Below are 19,098 nucleotides of genomic sequence, written 5' to 3' on the forward strand. Positions count from 1 at the left end.
AAGCATGTGCTCTGGTCACATGCAAAACATTTGAAATTGTTAGAATCTAATATACATTGCACTTGATTAAATCTTAAATTAATGCATTTGGTTTGTAAATAGACAATATTCTATATGGTTATCTACAGTATATCCACACAGTCACTATCCAAGCCAGCACCATATTGGTGTTCAATGTTTAGGTCTACTTTTCTAGCTGGTTTGAATTACATTTATCAATTTCAAACTGTACTTGCAGGTGCTATATGAAAACAAATGTACTCATATGCCACATGGGAGGTAGATACTGCAGAAAGTCCTCCGGTCCTCTGTAGCACAGTTGGTAGAGCATGGCGCTTGCAACACAAGTATAGTGGGTTTGATTCCCTGGACCACCCATACGTAAAAGATGTATGCACTCATAAATAAGCTGGTTGGATCAAGTGTCTGCTAAATGGTATATATTATTAAGTACCCTGTACCGTCCAGCTCCGGGTTAAAGTTTCACCAAGGATCAGCTTCTCTTCCCCCAATCATAACATTAACCATTATTGGTTAAAATGCTAAGCTGACCCACGATCAGTGTCTAGAGGCAACGTCAGCCTACAGTTTAACATGGCTGTATAGCACTTCACAAGTAAACAAATGAAACTGAGCCACCTAGTGGTTAATAACAATAACCTATTTTAATGGTTGAACATTTTACATGGCAAAACAGACAGAAAATGCAAACTCAAATGCTCAATATATAAAAATTTACAATATTTAAAATAACACACACACATAAAAAGGTTAGAATTTACACTGAATGGCAACAAAGGATTTACAATATATTCCACAACACATTTCTGAGAACGTATGAGACTAATCTTTCAGGGGTCTGTCCATTCATTCTCACTTAACACATGCATTATTATATTTTATACATAAACAATGTATTTTGGTATGCATTTCTCTCCTCGTCTGTAAATTATTTGTGCATGTCAAAAGTCTGTTTACATTAGATCTTGACAACGTTAACACTGTTGCGCCAGTTTGTTCTTTACAGTATTTCAAGCACATAGCCACTTTGAAATGGCACATAGAACACACAACAACAAAACACAGATGTAGCCCATGGCATTAAAAGCCTGTAAGAAAGATTTGGGAACAGTTTCACAAGAAAGACAAAAAAAACGTTCAATTTTCTGACAATAAATTAAACTCCTGTGACAATGGTGTATGATCAATTCAATCACTCTTAACAAAGAAATTAATAAACAACCCCAGAAAAAGAAGATGCACCCTCATGGAGAGAGAGCTCCTCTATTGATATTCAGAATGTCACTGTTGCCATCAGTTGATATGCTTTCAATAGGCTGATCCTTTTACAAATACTTCAGCGATACTGCTCTTGGTCTCAATCGACTCTTTAGTGTCGCTGCATTATGCATGTACAGTATAAACCCCTTTGATAACATATCATGTTAAAATTTCCAATGGTAATATTGACCATACATTCATAATCTTTACATCTGCACTATGTATGGGGGGGTTGAACCTCAAACACATAATCAAATCCAGTCCCCATCAGTGCTTCTTAAAGGGATGTTGCTAGTAGACCTATGAAGTCAATATGAAGAGCAGAACATCGCCCAACACAACTCATCTACAAGAAGAAGTTTATGATGAACATGGTGTAATGACCAAAATGTCTTCACTGATGTTCCATACAAGTTTTCTTGACAAGAAGAAGTCAAAATTAATTAAATGTCAAGAGCTGAGTAAAAATAATAACATTGAGACTAGGGCTTTGTCCCTTTATAGCGCAATTACCCTATGTGCCCTTGTCACAAGTAGTGCACTATAGAGGGAATTAGGGTGCCATTTTGGACACTAGGCCTGAGAACTGCCTGTTGCATTGACATTATGTTACGTTTGCAGCTCCAGGAGAAAGTTCCTATTCTTTAACCTCTCCTCCTCCTCCACTGCAGTGTGGGAGTTCTGCAGGTCCTGTAGGACACTGAACAACCTTGTGACCCCGTCCAGCTTCTTCTCACCTGGGACATGAGAGGTCAGATAACAGAATGGGACCAACCAGCACAGAAATACAGACACACATCTTTCAAAACACACTTTAGACTCAGCGATATGACGTTGCACGAGCATCACCGCAAATGAACACGATGCACTCGTATACACACATGTGCACGGGTAAGCTTCAAAAGCTATTACCTGAAATCTGCAGGACCAGAAACAGCAGAGATGTTTAGCCTCACACTTCAATGCTCTTAGTTGTTGCAGAAATCAACCCGATATTGTTGTTCACTTTGTCGATTGCTGACTCTACCTTTAAACTATAGGGTGGTAGGTAGCCTAGCTAGGTTCAAATACCCGCGGCGACAAGGTTATAAATTTGGCTTTTTTTTTTACTAAGTTAAAACAGTGCAGTATATAAAACATTCTAGTTAACCATGACAATCGTGTGCCCTCTTCTAGGAAGGCATACAAGGGTATAAGAGGCCATATCATTACATTTTTTTGATTGTAAAGAAAGACGAGCCATAGAAGAGGCTTTTGTCTTTCTTTACAATATTTTTTTTTAAATGACATTCATTCAAAAGAATAATAACCATTATCTTGATTATATATTGTATATTGTTACAGTATCTTTATGAAAAGAAAAAAGCTTCAAGAACCCTACCTTCCAAAGTCTCCCTGTCATCCTCTTCTTCTGGCTTGATCATCTCTTGGTATTTTTTCCTGAAAGAAAAACAATCAAACGTAAAATGTGCATCAGCCTACAGTACCAAAACACAGGAACTTGCAATGCATCTGAACAGACTTGGGTTCAAATAGTATTTGCTTTCTTTCAAATACTTTGAGCAATTGATTGAGCCAGATGGGTGGGGATTGCAATTTTGGGACTATTCCATTGGATCCATTGCGCGAGACAAGCTTGATCAAGCGCAGCTAAGTATTTGGAAGAAAACATACAATTTGAACTCAGTTCTGTCTGTGAGAACAAACAAGGGGGATATAGGTTTCTCCAATAGGTTTTGAACTGTACCTCATAGCTTGTCGGACTCCAATAAGGTGTCGATAGATGAGCTGGGATTCCAGATCTGGGTCGAGGGGATCGTACCACTCCTGTAACGTCACCCCGTGTTTGGTCTTGTCACATCCTGGGTCTGGACAGACAAGAGCAGCTATTGACTCAACCCCATAAACATTATTAACCTCCTGTCCAGCACTTGCCACTGGAGTGGCCAAACCACCTCTGTGAGCACTACTATGTGCACAGAATTTTGTTCCAGACCTACTCCAACACACCTGATTTAACTTATCATCTGGAGTTCGATTTTCTGAACCAGGTGTGTTAGAATAGGGCTAAAACCTTGTACTGTATTCATACAGTAAGAGATCAATGGAACGCAGACCATGGGTGATTGCACTGTGGGTGGTAAGAGGTGATAGCCTAGTGGTTAAGAGCGTTTGGCCAGTAACCAAAAGGTTGCTGGTTTGAATCCCTGTCAATATGCCCTTTACCAAGGCACTTAACCCTAATTGCTCCTGTAATTCACTCTGAATAACAGCATCTGCTAAATGACTTAATGTAAAATGCAAATGTGACATGAACATATATTGGGGTTGACATCCCATCCAAGCATTTTACCAAAACAGTGTGAAATACACATGAATAGTAGCCTATATTTAGGCTAATTTTGATGCGCTGCAAATGAGGAGATTCTGGATCTATAGCCCACTCTTATCTGATCTATTATAGCATTGTATAGCATTGCATGGCAGACACGCCAACCTGTGGTACCTGCTTTGTCCTTCTGGTGGCAGCAGCTCCATCGATCTCCTTTGTATATCCCTGGGTGGTAGGAGCTCATAGTGTCTGTGTTGTGGCTGCAAGCTTTTCTCAGGGCCGAGAGCCACTGATTCAGCTCATTCACACTCTACAGGGCAAAGAGATAAAGAGAGGGGGTAGAGACCCAACTGGGTGCTACACATTGGTGGTGGATGAGGTGAGCATCCCGCTTACTACAATATGTAAAGTGCTTTGGGTGTCTAAAAAAAGTCCAATCATTTCTAATTATTATCATCATCATCATCAATTAATTTTTATTAATCCCATAACTCAAATCTCGGCCCGTATTCATAAAGTGCCTCAGAGTAGGATAATTTCTGCCTTTTAAATCATAATGAATAAGACTACATGGATAGGTCAGACCTGAGCCTCGATCAGGACTCCTACTCTGAGACTCTTGTTGAATACAGGTACTGTACTAACAGTGACCGGCACCAGTGCTATGTGGTATGGGTTGTGTGATAGTTAAGTGTTCATCTTGCATGTGTTACATTATGTATACTGTATTGATGTTTCTTAACTCTGCATGGCTACCCTATTCCCTATATAGTGCACTACTTTTGACCATAGCCCAATGCTGGCCTGGGTCAAATGTAGTGTTCAATATAGGGAATAGGGTGTTATCTGCTTTGGGGGTCTTGTGAAGAAGCTGACCTTACAGTCCAGGTACAATTTCTCCACCAGGCCGTTGTCTCGGCTGGAGATGATCTGCATGACGTTGGCACTGCCAAAGCTCTTCTCCTCCACCTTCTCCACTGCTCGGATTCTGGGAAGGGAGATGAAGGACCTCTTCTGGGATAGCAGGGAAAACAATTTAATTCAATTTAACCATCTGTCACCTTACCTTAGAATTACTACTGCCCGAATTCCAGTCTGTTTGTGCTATCATGCCAACCCCTCGTCACTCATGTTCATGCAAACCATGACAAATATCATGTATGGCTGGACAAAGACAGCAACGGAGTTGGCAAGAGCACAAACAGATCTCGGACAAGGCTAGAATGACTATACGACAGTGGTGTTTCAGACATACAACACAGGCACAGAAATAGACAATAAGACAAGAATACAGTAATGAAATAAATTCCTCCATGATAGTGGGAAGACAACAGGGGATGTGGGAGAGATTGTGTTTCATGTAGCGTTTTTCACTTAAGAGCCTTGTACTAGCTGCCATTGGACGCCTGGAAACAAATTCCTGGGTAATGTTCATTATAAAGCAAAAGGACGATAACAGGCTGAAACAGAAATTCTCCAATAAAAAAAGTCTACAATATCAATAAATGTCAATGATTGACTTTAACTACAACAGGTGATCTTCTCAAGCTGAGAAGGCACTCACCTTGGAGTGCTGGGTCCGGGCGTAGGACAGGGTGTCTTTGTTGAGGGTGACGTAGTACTTCTTAAAAGGTGATGTCATCAGCATGCTCTTGTCCTTGGTCCTGTGTAGGAGAATGAAGCCCTCCTTCTCCATGGAGCCACACTGGAGACTCATCCTCTGCTGCAGGCCCAGGTCTGGAATACACAGTAGTGTCAAGCCATAGGGAAACACTCACAACTAGCTAGCATGGCTAAAATCTTAGCATCCCTAAACATAACAGTAGCGTTTGACATAACCGCTACTATAGCTCTAGGTCTGGAACACACAGCAGAGTCATGTCAGCCCATAGGGAATCAGATGAATTAAAAAGGAAACAGCACATTGCTCTTGATAGTATCACTGATCTTTAATAAGCTTACGTATCGGCCTCAGTCAGAGATTTTGTGAATTTTTTAAAATTTATGTAGACCAAGCCCCACCCACATGGGTGGCTCATAGGGAATCACAGCTAGCATATAAGGCAAACTACTTTGTAAGCAGAACTTGTGTTCTGTTATAATCTCCACCCAGCACAGCCAGTAGAGGAAAGCCACCCCTCATAGCCTGGTTCCTCTCTAAGCTACTTCCTAGGTTCTGGCCTTTCTAGGGAGTTTTTCCTAGCCACCGTGCTTCTACACCTGCATTGCTTGCTGTTTGGGGTTTTAGGCTGGGTTTCCGTACAGCACTTTGTGACATCAACTGATGTAAGAAGGGCTTTATAAATACATTTGAATGATTGATTTAGCATCCCTAAACACACAGCAGTGCCAGTCCATAGGAAATCACACACAGCTAGCATTGCTAACATCTTAGCAACCCTAAAAGGTAACATACGGTTTGATTTGATCTCTACTATCTAAAAAGATAGCTGAATTATACTGAACAAAAATATTTAAAAAAAAACACACCATGTAGTGTTGGTCACATGTTTCATGACCTGAAATAAAAGATTCCAGATATTTTCCATATGCACAAAAAGCTAATTTCTCTAAAATGTTGAACCAATTTATTTACATCCCTGTTAGTGAGCATTTCTCATTTGTCAAGGTAATCCATCCACCTGACAGGTGTGGTATATCAACAAGCTGATTAAACAACATGATCATTACACAGGTGCACCTTCTGCTGGGGACAACAAAAGGGCACTCTAAAATGTGCAGTTTTGTCACAACAGAATGCCACAGATGTCAGTTTTGAGGGAGTAGTAAATCATGTAGTAAACAAAAGTGTTAAATCAAAATATATTTTAGATTTGAAATTCTTCAAAAGCCACCCTTTGCCTTGACAGCTTTGCACACTTGGCTTTCTTTCAACCAGCTTCACCTGGAATGCTTTTCCAACAGTCTTGAAGGAGTTCCCACTTATTCTGAGCTTATGTTGGCTGCTTTTCCTTCACTCTGCGGTCCAAGTCATCCCAAACCATCTCAATTCGGTTGAGGTCAGGTGATTGTGGAGACCAGGTCATCTTATCCATCACTCTCCTTCTTGGCCAAATAGCCCTTACACACCCTGGAAGTGTTTTGGTTCATTGTCCTGTTGAAAAACAAAATGATAGTCCCACTCAGCCCAAACCAGATGGAATGGCATATCGCTGCAGAAAAGCACCCCCACACCATAGCACCTCCTCCTCCATGCTTCATGGTGGGAACCACATATGTGGAGATCATCCATTCACCGACTCTGCATCGCACAAAGATACGGTGGTTGGAACCAAAAATCTCAAATTTGGACTAATCAGACCAAAGGACAGATTTCCACCGGTCTCATGCCCATTGCCCATGTTTCTTGGCCCAAGTAAGTCTCTTCTTATTTGTGTCATTTACTAGTGGTTTCTTTGCAGCAATACGACCATGAAGGCCTAATTCATGCAGTCTCCTCTGAACAGTTGATGTTGAGATGTGTCTGTTACTTGAACTCTGTGAAGCATTTATTTGGGCTGCAATTTGAGGCTGGTAATTAATGAACTTATCCTCTGCAGCAGAGGTAACTCTGGGTCTTCCTTTCCTGAGGCAGTCCTCATGAAAGTCAGTTTCATCATAGCGCTTGATGGTTTTTGCGACTGCACTTGAAGAAACTTTCAAAATTCTTGAAATTTTCCCGGATTGACTGCCCTTCATGTCTTAAAGTAAAGTAATGATGGACTGTCATTTCTTTTTGCTTATTTGAGCTGTTCTTGCCATAATTTGGACTTGGTCTTTAAGCAAATAGGGCTATCTTCTGTATAACACCCCTACCTTGTAACAACAACTGATTCCACAAACTAACTTTTAACAAGGCACACCTGTTAATTTAAATGCATTTCAGGTGACTACCTCATGATGCTGGTTGAGAGAATGCCAAGAGTGCGCAAAGCTGTCATCAAGGCAAGGGGTGGCTACCTTGAAGAATCTCAAATATATTTTGATTTGTTTCACACTTTTTTGGCGTTATTTTATAATTTTGATGTCTTCACTATTATTCTACAATGTAGAAAATCTTACAAATAAAGAAAAACCCTGGAAGGAGTAGGTGTGTTCAAACTTTTGACTGGTCCTGCATATGTACATCCCTTCAAATTAGTGGATTCGACCATTTCAGCCACACCTGTATAAAATCAAGCACACAGCCATGCAATCTCCATAGACAAACATTTGCAATACAACAGCCTTACTGAAGAGCTCAGTGACTTAACGTGGCACCATCAAAGAATGCCACCTTTCCAACAAGTCAGTTCGTCAAATTTCTGCCCTGCTTGAGTTGCCCCGGTCAACTTAAGTGCTGTTATTGTGAAGTGGAAACGTCTAGGAGCAACAATGGCTCAGCCACAAAGTGGTAGGCCACACAAGCTCACAGAACAGGACAGCAGAGTGCTGAAGCTCGTACAAATCGTCTGTCCTCGGTTGCAACACTAACTACCGAGTTCCAAACTGCCTCTGGAAGCAACATTAGTGCAATAATGTTTTGTCAGGAGCTGCATGAAATGGGTTTCCATGGCCGAGCAGCAGCACACAAGCCTAAGATCATCATGCGCAATGCCAAACGTTGGCTGGAGTGGTGTAACGCTCGCCGCCATTGGACTCTGGAGCAGTGGAAATGCCTTCTCTGGAGTAATGAATCACACTTCACCATCTGGCAGGCATAATTCTGGGTTTGGCGGATGCCAGACCAGGAGAGCGCTATGTGCTCAAATGCATAGTGTCCACTGTAAAGTTTGGTGGAGGAGGAATAATGGTCTGGGGCTGTTTTTATGGTTCGGGCTAGGCCCCTTAGTTCCAGTGAAGGGAAAACTTATCGCTACAGCATACAATTACATTCTAGATGATTCTATGTTTCCAACTTCGTGGCAACAGTTTGGGGAATGCCATTTCCTGTTTCAGCATGACAATGCCCCCATGCACAAAGTGAGGTACATACAGAAGTTGTTTGTCGAGATTGGTGTGGAAGAACTTGACTGGCCTGCACAGAGCCCTGACCTCAACCCCTACGAACACCTTTGGGATGAATTGGAGTGCAAGCCAGGCCTAATCGCCCAACATCAGTTCCCGACCACACTAATGCTCGTGGCTGAATGAAAGCAAGTCCCTGCAGCAATGTTCCATGTCTAGTGGAAACCTTCCCAGAAGAGTGGAGTCTTTTATCAAATAAAAAAATGTTATTGGTCACATACACATATTTAGCAGATGTTATTGCGTGTGTAGTGAAATGCTTGTTATTGCAGCAAAGTGGGGACCAACTCCATATGAATGCCCATGATTTTGGAATGAGATGTTCAACGAGCAGGTGTCCACATACTTTTGGTCATATAGTGTATGTTATAGTGTTTACCTTCAGAGTTGTCACAGCTGACCAGTCTACTGATGAAGTCTTTGAGCTGGGTGATACCCAGCTGGATGGCTGGCTGCAGTGGCACCATCCAGGGCTCTTTGGAGCAGCAGGTCAGAGTGTCCAGGTTACCAATGGTCTGAATGGCCTGTAGGGGTATGGCCGATGGGAGAAGAAGAGTTGTACCACAAAGTATATTTCTAACACAGAGGGCAACCGGGAACTAAATCCACAATTTTGTGCCTACAGTAGCCAGTAGCAGCAGTGCATAGCACCACCATTTTGTGCCTACCTTAGCGAGTAGCAGCAGTATGCCGCACCACCATTTTGTGCCTACCTTAGCCAGTAGCAGCAGTGTGCGACTGGTGCGGGCGTCCGCATGTTTCTCCCGGAGGTGGAAAAGCTTGGGGGACATGATAGCCGGAGAGATGAAGCGCAGACACAGGAAACTGGTCACGGCTATAAATTTGACCTTCTGCAAACACAGGCCACACAACAGAGATTACACTGAGTGGGGGAGTTATCATTATCATTTAAGCTTAATTTTGATTTCAACATCCAAGGTATCGAAAATAAACCAACATTTAAAAAAAATGAGTAATCCCTTCAAGGATGGGATTAGGGCTGTGGCAATCAACCAGTGATTGTCATGCAAATAACTGGCTGTTTTACTGTAATTTGCAGGTAATTAACAAACACATTTAGCATCTCCTGGATTCCACGCATTGCCTACAAACTACTGATTTGAACCTTCAGCACATCTACATTTTCATAAGTCAAATCCATTTAATATAGCCTACACCATCACAATAAATCCATTATATATTTTAGATAGGTCTAAAGAAACATGAAATGTAGTCTGTTTCAGAAGAACATTACAGCATAATAGTCCTCATTTTCCCCAAATTATTTCTGAGGACTGCGCACATGCGGTTATTTTGTGTTGAGCAGTTAACCTCTTGAAACTCTAGGGGCGCTATATCATTTTTGGATAAAAAGACGTGCCCATTTTAAGCGCAATATTTTGTCACAAAAAGATGCTCGACTATGCATATAATTGATAGCTTTGGAAAGAAAACACTCTGACGTTTCCAGAACTGCAAAGATATTCTCTGTGCGTGCCCTAGAACGTGAGCTACAGGCAAAACCAAGATGAAACGGCACCCAGGAAATCAGCAGGATTTTTGAGGCTCCGTTTTCCATTGTCTCCTTATATGGCTGTGAATGCGAGAGGAATGAGCCTGCCCTTTCTGTCGTTTCCCCAAGGTGTCTGCAGCATTGTGACGTATTTGTAGGCATATCATTGGAAGATTGACCATAAGAGACCACATTTACCAGGTGTCCGCCCGGTGTCCTGCGCCGAAATTGGTGCGCAAAAGTCAGCTGCAAGTATTTTTCTATGGAATTCAAAGAAGAAAGCAGGCTTCCACGAACGATATATCAATGAAGAGATATGTGAAAAAACACCTTGAGGATTGATTCCAAACAACGTTTGCCATGTTTTGGTCGATATTATGGAGTTAATTCGGAAAAAGTTTGACGTTGTTGGTGACTGAATTTTCGGTTTTTTGGTAGCCAAATGTGATGTACAAAACGGAGCGATTTCTCCTACACAAAGATTCTTTCAGGAAAAACTGAACATTTGCTATGTAACTGAGAGTCTCCTCATTGAAAACATCCGAAGCTCTTCAAAGGTAAATGATTTTATTTATTTGGTTATCTGGTTTTTGTGAAAATGTTGCGTGCTAAATGCTACTCAAAATGCTAAGCTAGCTTAGCATACTCTTACACAAATTAGTGAATTGCTATGGTTCAAAAGCATATTTTGAAAATCTGAGATGACAGTGTTGTTAAGAAAAGGCTAAGCTTGAGAGCAGGCGCATTATATTCATTTTATTTGCGATTTTCAGAAATCGTTAACGTTACATTATGCTAATGTGCTTGAGGCTATAACTGTATACAGGTTTTTTTCATAGCCAAACGTGAACAAAACGGAGCGATTTGTCCTACACAAATAATATTTTTTTGAAAAACTGAACATCTAACAGAGTCTCCTCATTGAAAACATCTGAAGTTCTTCAAAGGTAAATGATTTTATTTGAATGATTTTCTTGTTTTTGTGAAAATGTTGCTGGCTGAATTCTAGGCTTATAGCTATGTTAGCAATCAATACTCTTACACAAATGCTTGTTTAGCTATGGTTGAAAAGCATATTTTGAAAATCTGAGATGACAGTGTTGTTAACAAAAGTCTAAGCTTGAGAGCAAATATATTTATTTCATTTCATTTGCGATTTTCATGAATAGTTAACGTTGCGTTATGCTAATGAGCTTGAGGCTATAAATAGAATCCCGGATCCGGGATTGCGCGACGCAACAGGTTAACAAAAGAACAGGTCCTCCTATTTGCTCCATTTAGAGGTATTCATGCAATTTAAGATGTGATACAAACCTTAGAATGTATCAATATTCAAAACATGACGCAACTAATGATGATTTTTAAGTTGAATGAAAGGCAAAAGCTCTTCTCCATTTCTTGCTCAGGCTACACACTTCAGTCTCTCATTCACAATTTGACCAACACTTGATAATACTCTCATCCATCAGACCATTCTTAATTTAATCTGTGCTCTACATATAGCTTACACTATATATACACACACAAAAGTATGTGGACACCCCTTCATATTAGTGGATTTGGCTATTTCAGCCACACCCGTTGCTGACAGGTGTATAAAATAGAGCACACCGCCATGCAATCTCCATAGACAAACACTGGCAGTAGAATGACCTTACTGAAGAGCTCAGTGACTTTTTACATGACACAAGAAGTCAGTTCGTCAAATTTCTGCCCTACTATAGCTGCCCCAATCAACTGAAAGTGCTGTTATTGTGAAGTGGATATGTCTAGGAGCAACAACAGCTCAGCCGTGAAGTGGTGGCCGCACAAGCTCACAGAATGGGACCGCCGAGTTCTGAAGCGCGTTGCACATTAAACATGTCTGTCCTCGGTTGCAACACTCACTACTGGAGTTCCAAACCGCATCTGGAAGCAACGTCCGGATCAACACTTTAAGCTTATATTTTTGTTCAGTAGATTATTAGCCTAAAATTATGACTATCCAATCATCACATTAAGAATAGTAGGCTCTCTTACATTAGTCTGCAAAATGCAATGATTCATGGAATGCTTTATTACAAAAGGTGCTTTTTTAATGGTGAAAATTACCTTCCCCAAACTTAATTTATGCACTACCTATGTATCCCAGGTAGGCTACACTGTTGTAAAGTGGATTAATGTGCTTAATTTTAAGAATTTAGCAATAAATATAGCAGCACGACCAAGCTGGGATCCTTTTTTTAATTTTATTTTTTTAAGTGTCCAGTCAAAACTCACACGCGATTGTGCAATGATGGATTATAAGAACACGATGTAGCCTGCAGAGCCTGGTGAAACCTCTCCACTTGTATTACAGGAGGCCTAGGCCTATAGGCTACGTTTTTTGTCATTGGGTCACTTTAGTTGTGATACAAACCTTATCAAAACATATAGGGCTATGGGCTAGGCTACATGATGTGTGCGACTATGATTTGAAAAAGTCATAAAAAAAGGCATGCGCTGTTTCTTGCCTAAGACTGCACACACTGAGCACAAATTATAATACATCATTCACAAGTGATAATACTGTCACCCATCAGACTATTCTCAATTTAATATCGTCTTTACATATACTAAATAATATATACAGTATGTGTGAAATTAGTTTTTGATTTAGAATGGACCATAATCATGAATATGTCGTAACAGGGGCAGGAGAAAGAAATACATAATTTTCATGCCAACAAGGTAGAGTAGATATGTTGTAAAGCCTGTGGTGGTCCTGTGTGGCTCAGTTGGTAGAGCATGGTGCTTGCAATGCCAGGGTTGCGGATACAGTTCCTACGGGGGACCAGTACGAAAAAAATATGAAAAATGTATGCACTCACTACTTTAAGTCGCTCTGGAAAACATGCATATGTTAAAATGTACAAGCGACGCAATGTGCTTAATATTAGAAAAGTTGAGAAATAGAGGAAGCTGATGGGATGCACTTCCTTTCAATGGAGGCCATCAAAACGTTGTTCTCCCACACAATTGTGACCCAATTCGGGAAACTAGACATATGTCGCAAGTCACAACTTCACAGGAGAGCGTAAATAGGAATATTTTCTAGTAATATTTAGGTCCGTTGCGTTATGCTAATTAGTGTCAGTTGATGATTACTCTCCCGGACCCGGGATGGGTAGTATCAAGAGGTTGACAGAGCACGCATCCAACCAGGAAGCAAGCCGCACCAATGTGCCGGAGGAAACACCGTGGACCTGATAACCTTGGTTAGCGTGCACTGCGCCCAGCCCGCAACAGAAATCGCTGGTGCTCGATGAGACAGGGATATCCCTCCCGGCCAAGCCCTCCCTAACCCGGACGACGCAATGACAATTGTGCGTCGCCCCACGGACCTCCCGGTCGCGGCCGGTTACGACAGACTGGGCGCAAACCCAGAGTCTCTGGTGGCACAGCCGGCGCTGCAGTACAGCGCCCTTAGCCACTGTGCCACCCGGGAGGCCCCCAGCCCTGCCTTTCTAAGGGCGTCGAACACTGCCTGTACCCAGAGTAAGTGGGATTCCCAATCTGGGCTGTAGATCCCCACATCATCTAAATAAGCTGTGGCGTATGCTTGGTGCGGTTTTAGGACCTTGTCCATGAGCCGTTGAAAGGTGGCTGGGGCCCCGTGTAAGCCGAATGGCATGACAGTGAATTGAAAACAAACCGTCAGGGGTTGCAAACGCTGTCTTTTCTTTGGGCCTGGGGGTCAGAGGAATTTGCCAGTACCCTTTTGTTAGGTCCAGGGTCGTAATGTACCAAGCTTTACCAATTTTCTCCAGTAGTTCGAATACTCGGGGCATGAGGTAGGCATCAAACTTGGAGATTTCATTTACCTTCCAAAAGTCATTACAGAACCGCAAAACCTCCCATCGGGCTTGGAGACCATCACAATTGGGCTAGACCACTCACTATGTGACTCTTCGATCACTCCAGCTGTCAACATTTTCTCGGTCTCTGCTCTAATCACGGCCTGTCGAGCTTCGGGTTCCCGATATGGCCTCATGCTCACTTCTCCCTGGTAGGGAAACGATATCATGAGTCGTAACCTCAGTTCGGCCGGGTACCTCTGAAAACACATCTGTTTTCTGGGTCAGGGTCTTTACTTCCTGTACTTGTGCTGGGGACAGAGTAGGTGAAATATTTACTTTGGCTGTCTCCTGAGTGTGTGTGGGGTACGTGACCATTAGTGTTTCTCTCCCTCTCCATGCTTTTAACAGGTTTATGTGATAGATCTGTTCCTGGGGCCGTCGACCTGGCTGTCGTATACGATAATTAACTTCTCCTATTCTCTCCAGTACTTCATATGGTCCTTTCCATGTTGCTAGTAGTTTGCACTATACTGTGGGGATCAGCACTAACACCTTATCTCCCGGTTGAAATTCCCTCAGGGTAGCCTGCCGGTTATAAGTGTGCCGCTGGTGCTCTTGTGCTTGTCTCATGTGCTCTCTGATGATGGGCATGACTGTGGCTATCCTGTCTTACATTGCTGTGACGTGCTCTATGACACTAGTATACGGGGTGGATTGGTGGTCCCAGGTTTCCCGGGTGATGTCTAAGATTCCCCAGGGGTGCCTCCCATATACCAGCTCAAAAGGGAGAAAACCCCAGCAAGGCTTGAAGAACCTCTCTAATGTCAAACATCAGATACGGCAACATGCAATCCCAGTTTTTCCCATCCTTATCGATTATCTTCCTGAGCATTGACTTCAGGGTCCGGTTGAATCTCTCAACCAGCCCATCCGTCTGAGGATGGTAAACCGATGTCCTCAACTGTTTCACCTGCCACAATTGTTTTAACTTTTTTTTATTTTACCTTTATTTAACTAGGCAAGTCAGTTTTCAATGACGGCCTAGGAACAGCGGGTTAACTGCCTGTTCAGGGACAGAACGACAGATTTGTACCTTGTCAGCTCGGGGATTTGAGCTTGCAACCTTCCGATTACTACTCCAACACTCTAACCACTAGGCTACCCTGCCGCCCCAAGGTCTGCCATAATGCGGGATATAAAGGGGGTCCCCTGGTCAGTAAGAATCTCCTTTGGAACCCCTACCCTGGTGAACAAGAGCACAAATTCCTTGGCAATATTTTTGGAAGCCATCTTCCGAAGGGGAATGGCTTCTGGGTAGCGAGTGGCATAATCTAGAATGATCAGAATGTATTGGTGCCCTCTGGCGGATTTGGGCTTTGGTTGAAGGCCCCATGCTTCTTCCTGGTTGGTCAGGGTAGTTGGCTTCTCAAATATGCCATTCTTTTGGCCTAACTTCGCAAACATAGGAAAGTATCTACCCAATATTACATCATATGGCATCTTTGGGTCCACGCCGACCTCATAATCCAGCAGACCGTCCTCTGTATGCTCACTAAGGCTGTGGGGTACAGATGGGTATCCCCATGAATGCAAGTAACACTGATATCCTGACTTGTATCCAGTTTATGAGTCGGCACTAGGTTTGCAACGACCAGGGTTAGCATACTGCTGGAATCCAGCAGTGCTTCAAACTCTTTCCCTTCAACCTGCACATATGTTTGTTTCTTGATCTTTCAAGTAAAGCGGCTACCACAGGACATGCATACCATATATCATCTTTTTCACAGAGGTTATTTTGCATTGACTCTTCTTTAATAGGGCAGTAGGCTGCAATATGTCCTGGTCGATTACAATTGTAACAGAAAATAGGGTTTCCTCCACGTCTCCTGATGTACTGGCCTGTCTCCTGGTAGCGCCTCCATGCTCTGGACACTATGCTGACAGACACAGCAAACCTTCTTGGTTTTGATGTGCCATCCTGGATGAGCTGCACTACCTGAGCAACTTGTGTGGGTTGTAAGACTCCATCTCATGCTACCACTAGAGTGAAAGCACCGCCAGCATTCAAAAGTGACCAAAACATCAGCCAGGAAGCATAGAAACTGAGAAGTGGTCTGTGGTCACCACCTGCAGAACCACTCCTTTATTGGGGGTGTCTTGCTAATTGCCTATAATTTCCACCTGTTGTCTATTCCATTTGCACAACAGCATGTGAAATTTATTGTCAATCAGTGTTGCTTCCTAAGTGGACAGTTTGATTTCACAGAAGTGTGATTGACTTGGAGTTACATTGTGTTGTTTAAGTGTTCCCTTTATTTTTTGAGCAGTGTATTACTAGAAAATATTAATATTCATGAAATCACAAGTGCAATATTGCAAAACACAGCTTAGCCTTTTGTTAATCCACCTGTCGTCTCAAATTTTGAAATTATGCTTTACAGCGAAAGCAGTACAAGCGTATGGGTAAATTTACTGATCGCTCGACAAAACAATAAGTACAATTAGTATCAGGTAACTTGGTCACGAAAATCAGAAAAGCAATCAAATTAATCGTTTACCTTTGATGATCTTCGGATGTTTTCACTCACAAGACTCCCAGTTAGACAACAAATGTTCCTTTTGTTCCATAAAGATATTTTTTATATCCAAATACATCAGTTAGTTTGGTGCGTTATGCCCAGGAATCCACCGGAAAGAGTGGTCACGACAACGCAGACAAAAATTCCAAATTATATCCAATGTCCACAGAAATATATCAGATGTGTTTTAATAATCAATCCTCAGGGTGTTTTTCAAACATCTATTCGATCATATCAACCGGGACAGTTGGCTTTTCACTAGGACCGGGAGTAACAATGACCGCCTTTCTCTTTTGTGCACAATTCACTCAGAGCCCCCACCTATCTACTTACGCAATGTGGCCGTTCACGCTCATTCTTCAAAATAAAAGCCTGAAACTATGACTGAAAACTGTTGACACGTTGAGGAAGCGATAGGAAAAGGAATCTGGTTGATATCCCTTTAAATGGAGCAATGGGGCGGCAGGGTAGCCTAGTGGTTAGAGCGTTGGACTAGTAACCGGAAGGTTGCAAGTTCAAACCCCCGAGCTGACAAGGTACAAATCTGTCGTTCTGCCCCTGAACAGGCAGTTAACCCACTGTTCCTAGGCCGTCATTGAAAATAAGAATTTGTTCTTAATTGACTTGCCTGGTTAAATAAAGGTACAATAAAATGGGAGGCTATGGAACATGGAGTATTCAAAATAGAAGCCACTTCCTGGTTTGATTTTTCTCAGGGTTTCACCTGCAATATCAGTTGTGTTATACTCACAGACAATATTTTTAGTTTTGGAAACTTTAGAGAGTGTTACCTATCCCAATCATATGCACATTCTAGCATCTGGTCCTGAGAAAAAGGCTGTTTACTTTGGGAACGTTATTTTTCCAAACATAAAAATAGTGCCCCTAGCTTCAAGAGGTTATTAAGCTAAAGTATACTGTTAGCTAGCTAACGTAAGCTGGCTGGCTCCCTAGCTGACGTTATTATTTGTATCCCAGAGCCATTTGCTTTTCTAGTTAGAGCCTAATGTTCGAGTCTAATGTTACCTGGTTGGTTAGCTCACAGCACTGTGGCATTGTTGGCACTATTCATTGATGTTTAACTAGCTAATGTTAGCTGGCTGGTTCGTTAGCTAACGTGACGTGTGTGAACATGCACGGCTGAAAACAAATCATCGCGGGATTAACGAGTGCCCTGCATAAGTATACTCAACAGACATCATCATACACCATCAGTAGTGTCCACTTAATTTGAGGTCTGAGGGGATAGGGTGTGTCTTTTAAGTGTTTGGACTGCAACCATTGTTCACCTAGCTAGCTAGCTATATGTCTTTATCTAAAGTGTACTGTTAGCTAGCTAGCTTCCTTAGCTGACATAAACAAATCATCGGCCAGAGTCAAGTGTGCACTCCGAGTGCGAAATGAGATGTGTGGAACTAAAGCTTAAGAGGGTGTGAACGATGCTGAATGGGTGTAGACAAAGAATAGCTCTTCACTAGATACCAAAACATTCAAAGGCCATTTTCTCAAAAGTGAGTTTACAAGTTGATCAACTTTCAAAGCAGAATTACTTTCACATTGTTCCTGAAATGCAGTGTATGATATACCATTTTGTAGCTCTGAGTCTCTACGTTTATCCAATGTAAAAAACAATTTCAAAATGTTGCTACATAAGACTGAATCCAGGTGGTGAGTCACAATTGCATAGACTATAGACATGCTGAGCAAAAGGAGCTCATGGGCTCTCATGAAGTGTTTCATTTGATTTTGGATTTAGTTTGCATTGATGACAGAGTGATTAGAGGGACAATAGAGTGCTGAGTACCAGGCCATTAGCGACTGGCAGTTAGCAAGTTTGGTAGGCTACTAATGACCGTCAGCGGCATCAAAGCCGTTTTGGAGCCTAGTTACCGTGACCGTTGAATTTGACTGACTGCGGTCATGACACATGACCTCCGGTGTGGCGGTAATATGGTGACAATAATAGCCCTAGATGGGATTCATATAGGACCCCACCTATACAATGCTAGGAGAAACACTGCTGTTGTACTAACCCTATACTCAGGCTCAGGAAAGCGCTTGTTGACACACTGGTAGAGCTGTTGGAAGGCCTGGCAGAGTGCAACAGGGCAGTAGGAGGCTGACTGGACGATCGCATGGAGTAACTCAGAAAGGTAGGACTTCAGGAGGCTGGTGCTCTGCTGGATCACCTCAGCCTCAGTGTGCACCCGGTGGAGGCCCGTACACCTACACGCAGGCAGGCACACACGCAGGCATGCACGCACACACACACACACAAGCATACACACACACACCATTTACAGTAGTCAGAGACTGAATAATGAGATGGAGCATGTGTGGCTAAGTATAAAAATTAAGATGCATCTTTTCTTGTGACAACTAGGAAAAAGTCTCTGCACACTTCCAGTCAGATGAACATTTCTTAATTTTACCTGAACTTTTCGGTCAGTCGACCTTCATCGGAGCATCGACTGACTGAAAGCTCAGCTACAATTAAACAATCTGTATTTGACGGGAAGTATACAAAGACTATTTCCTATTTCTCCAGTTGCCTTTTGCCTCCAGCAC

General features: G+C 42.3%; 1 protein-coding gene across 2 annotated transcripts in view; it reads right to left on the minus strand.

Moving 5' to 3' along the window:
• Positions 1–640: 640 nt before the first annotated feature.
• The window catches only part of rasa4 (RAS p21 protein activator 4), an 80,321-nt gene continuing 61,863 nt past the window's right edge, over positions 641–19,098 (minus strand). Inside the window, exons 13-21 of one of the 2 annotated variants that reach the window (XM_064982133.1) lie at positions 18,564–18,756; positions 9,334–9,471; positions 9,000–9,144; positions 5,178–5,350; positions 4,490–4,627; positions 3,788–3,923; positions 3,029–3,149; positions 2,663–2,721; positions 641–2,018 (exon numbers count right to left, since the gene is read on the minus strand). In XM_064982133.1, coding sequence (XP_064838205.1) covers positions 1,891–2,018; positions 2,663–2,721; positions 3,029–3,149; positions 3,788–3,923; positions 4,490–4,627; positions 5,178–5,350; positions 9,000–9,144; positions 9,334–9,471; positions 18,564–18,756 — 1,231 coding nt within the window. In that variant the 3' untranslated portion in view covers positions 641–1,890. Of the gene's footprint in view, positions 2,019–2,662; positions 2,722–3,028; positions 3,150–3,787; positions 3,924–4,489; positions 4,628–5,177; positions 5,351–8,999; positions 9,145–9,333; positions 9,472–18,563; positions 18,757–19,098 lie in introns of those variants that run through there. The other variant, XM_064982134.1, reaches the window with a different exon arrangement.

Source organism: Oncorhynchus masou, chromosome 12, assembly GCF_036934945.1.
Source record: "Oncorhynchus masou masou isolate Uvic2021 chromosome 12, UVic_Omas_1.1, whole genome shotgun sequence".
Classification (NCBI taxonomy): domain Eukaryota; kingdom Metazoa; phylum Chordata; class Actinopteri; order Salmoniformes; family Salmonidae; genus Oncorhynchus; species Oncorhynchus masou.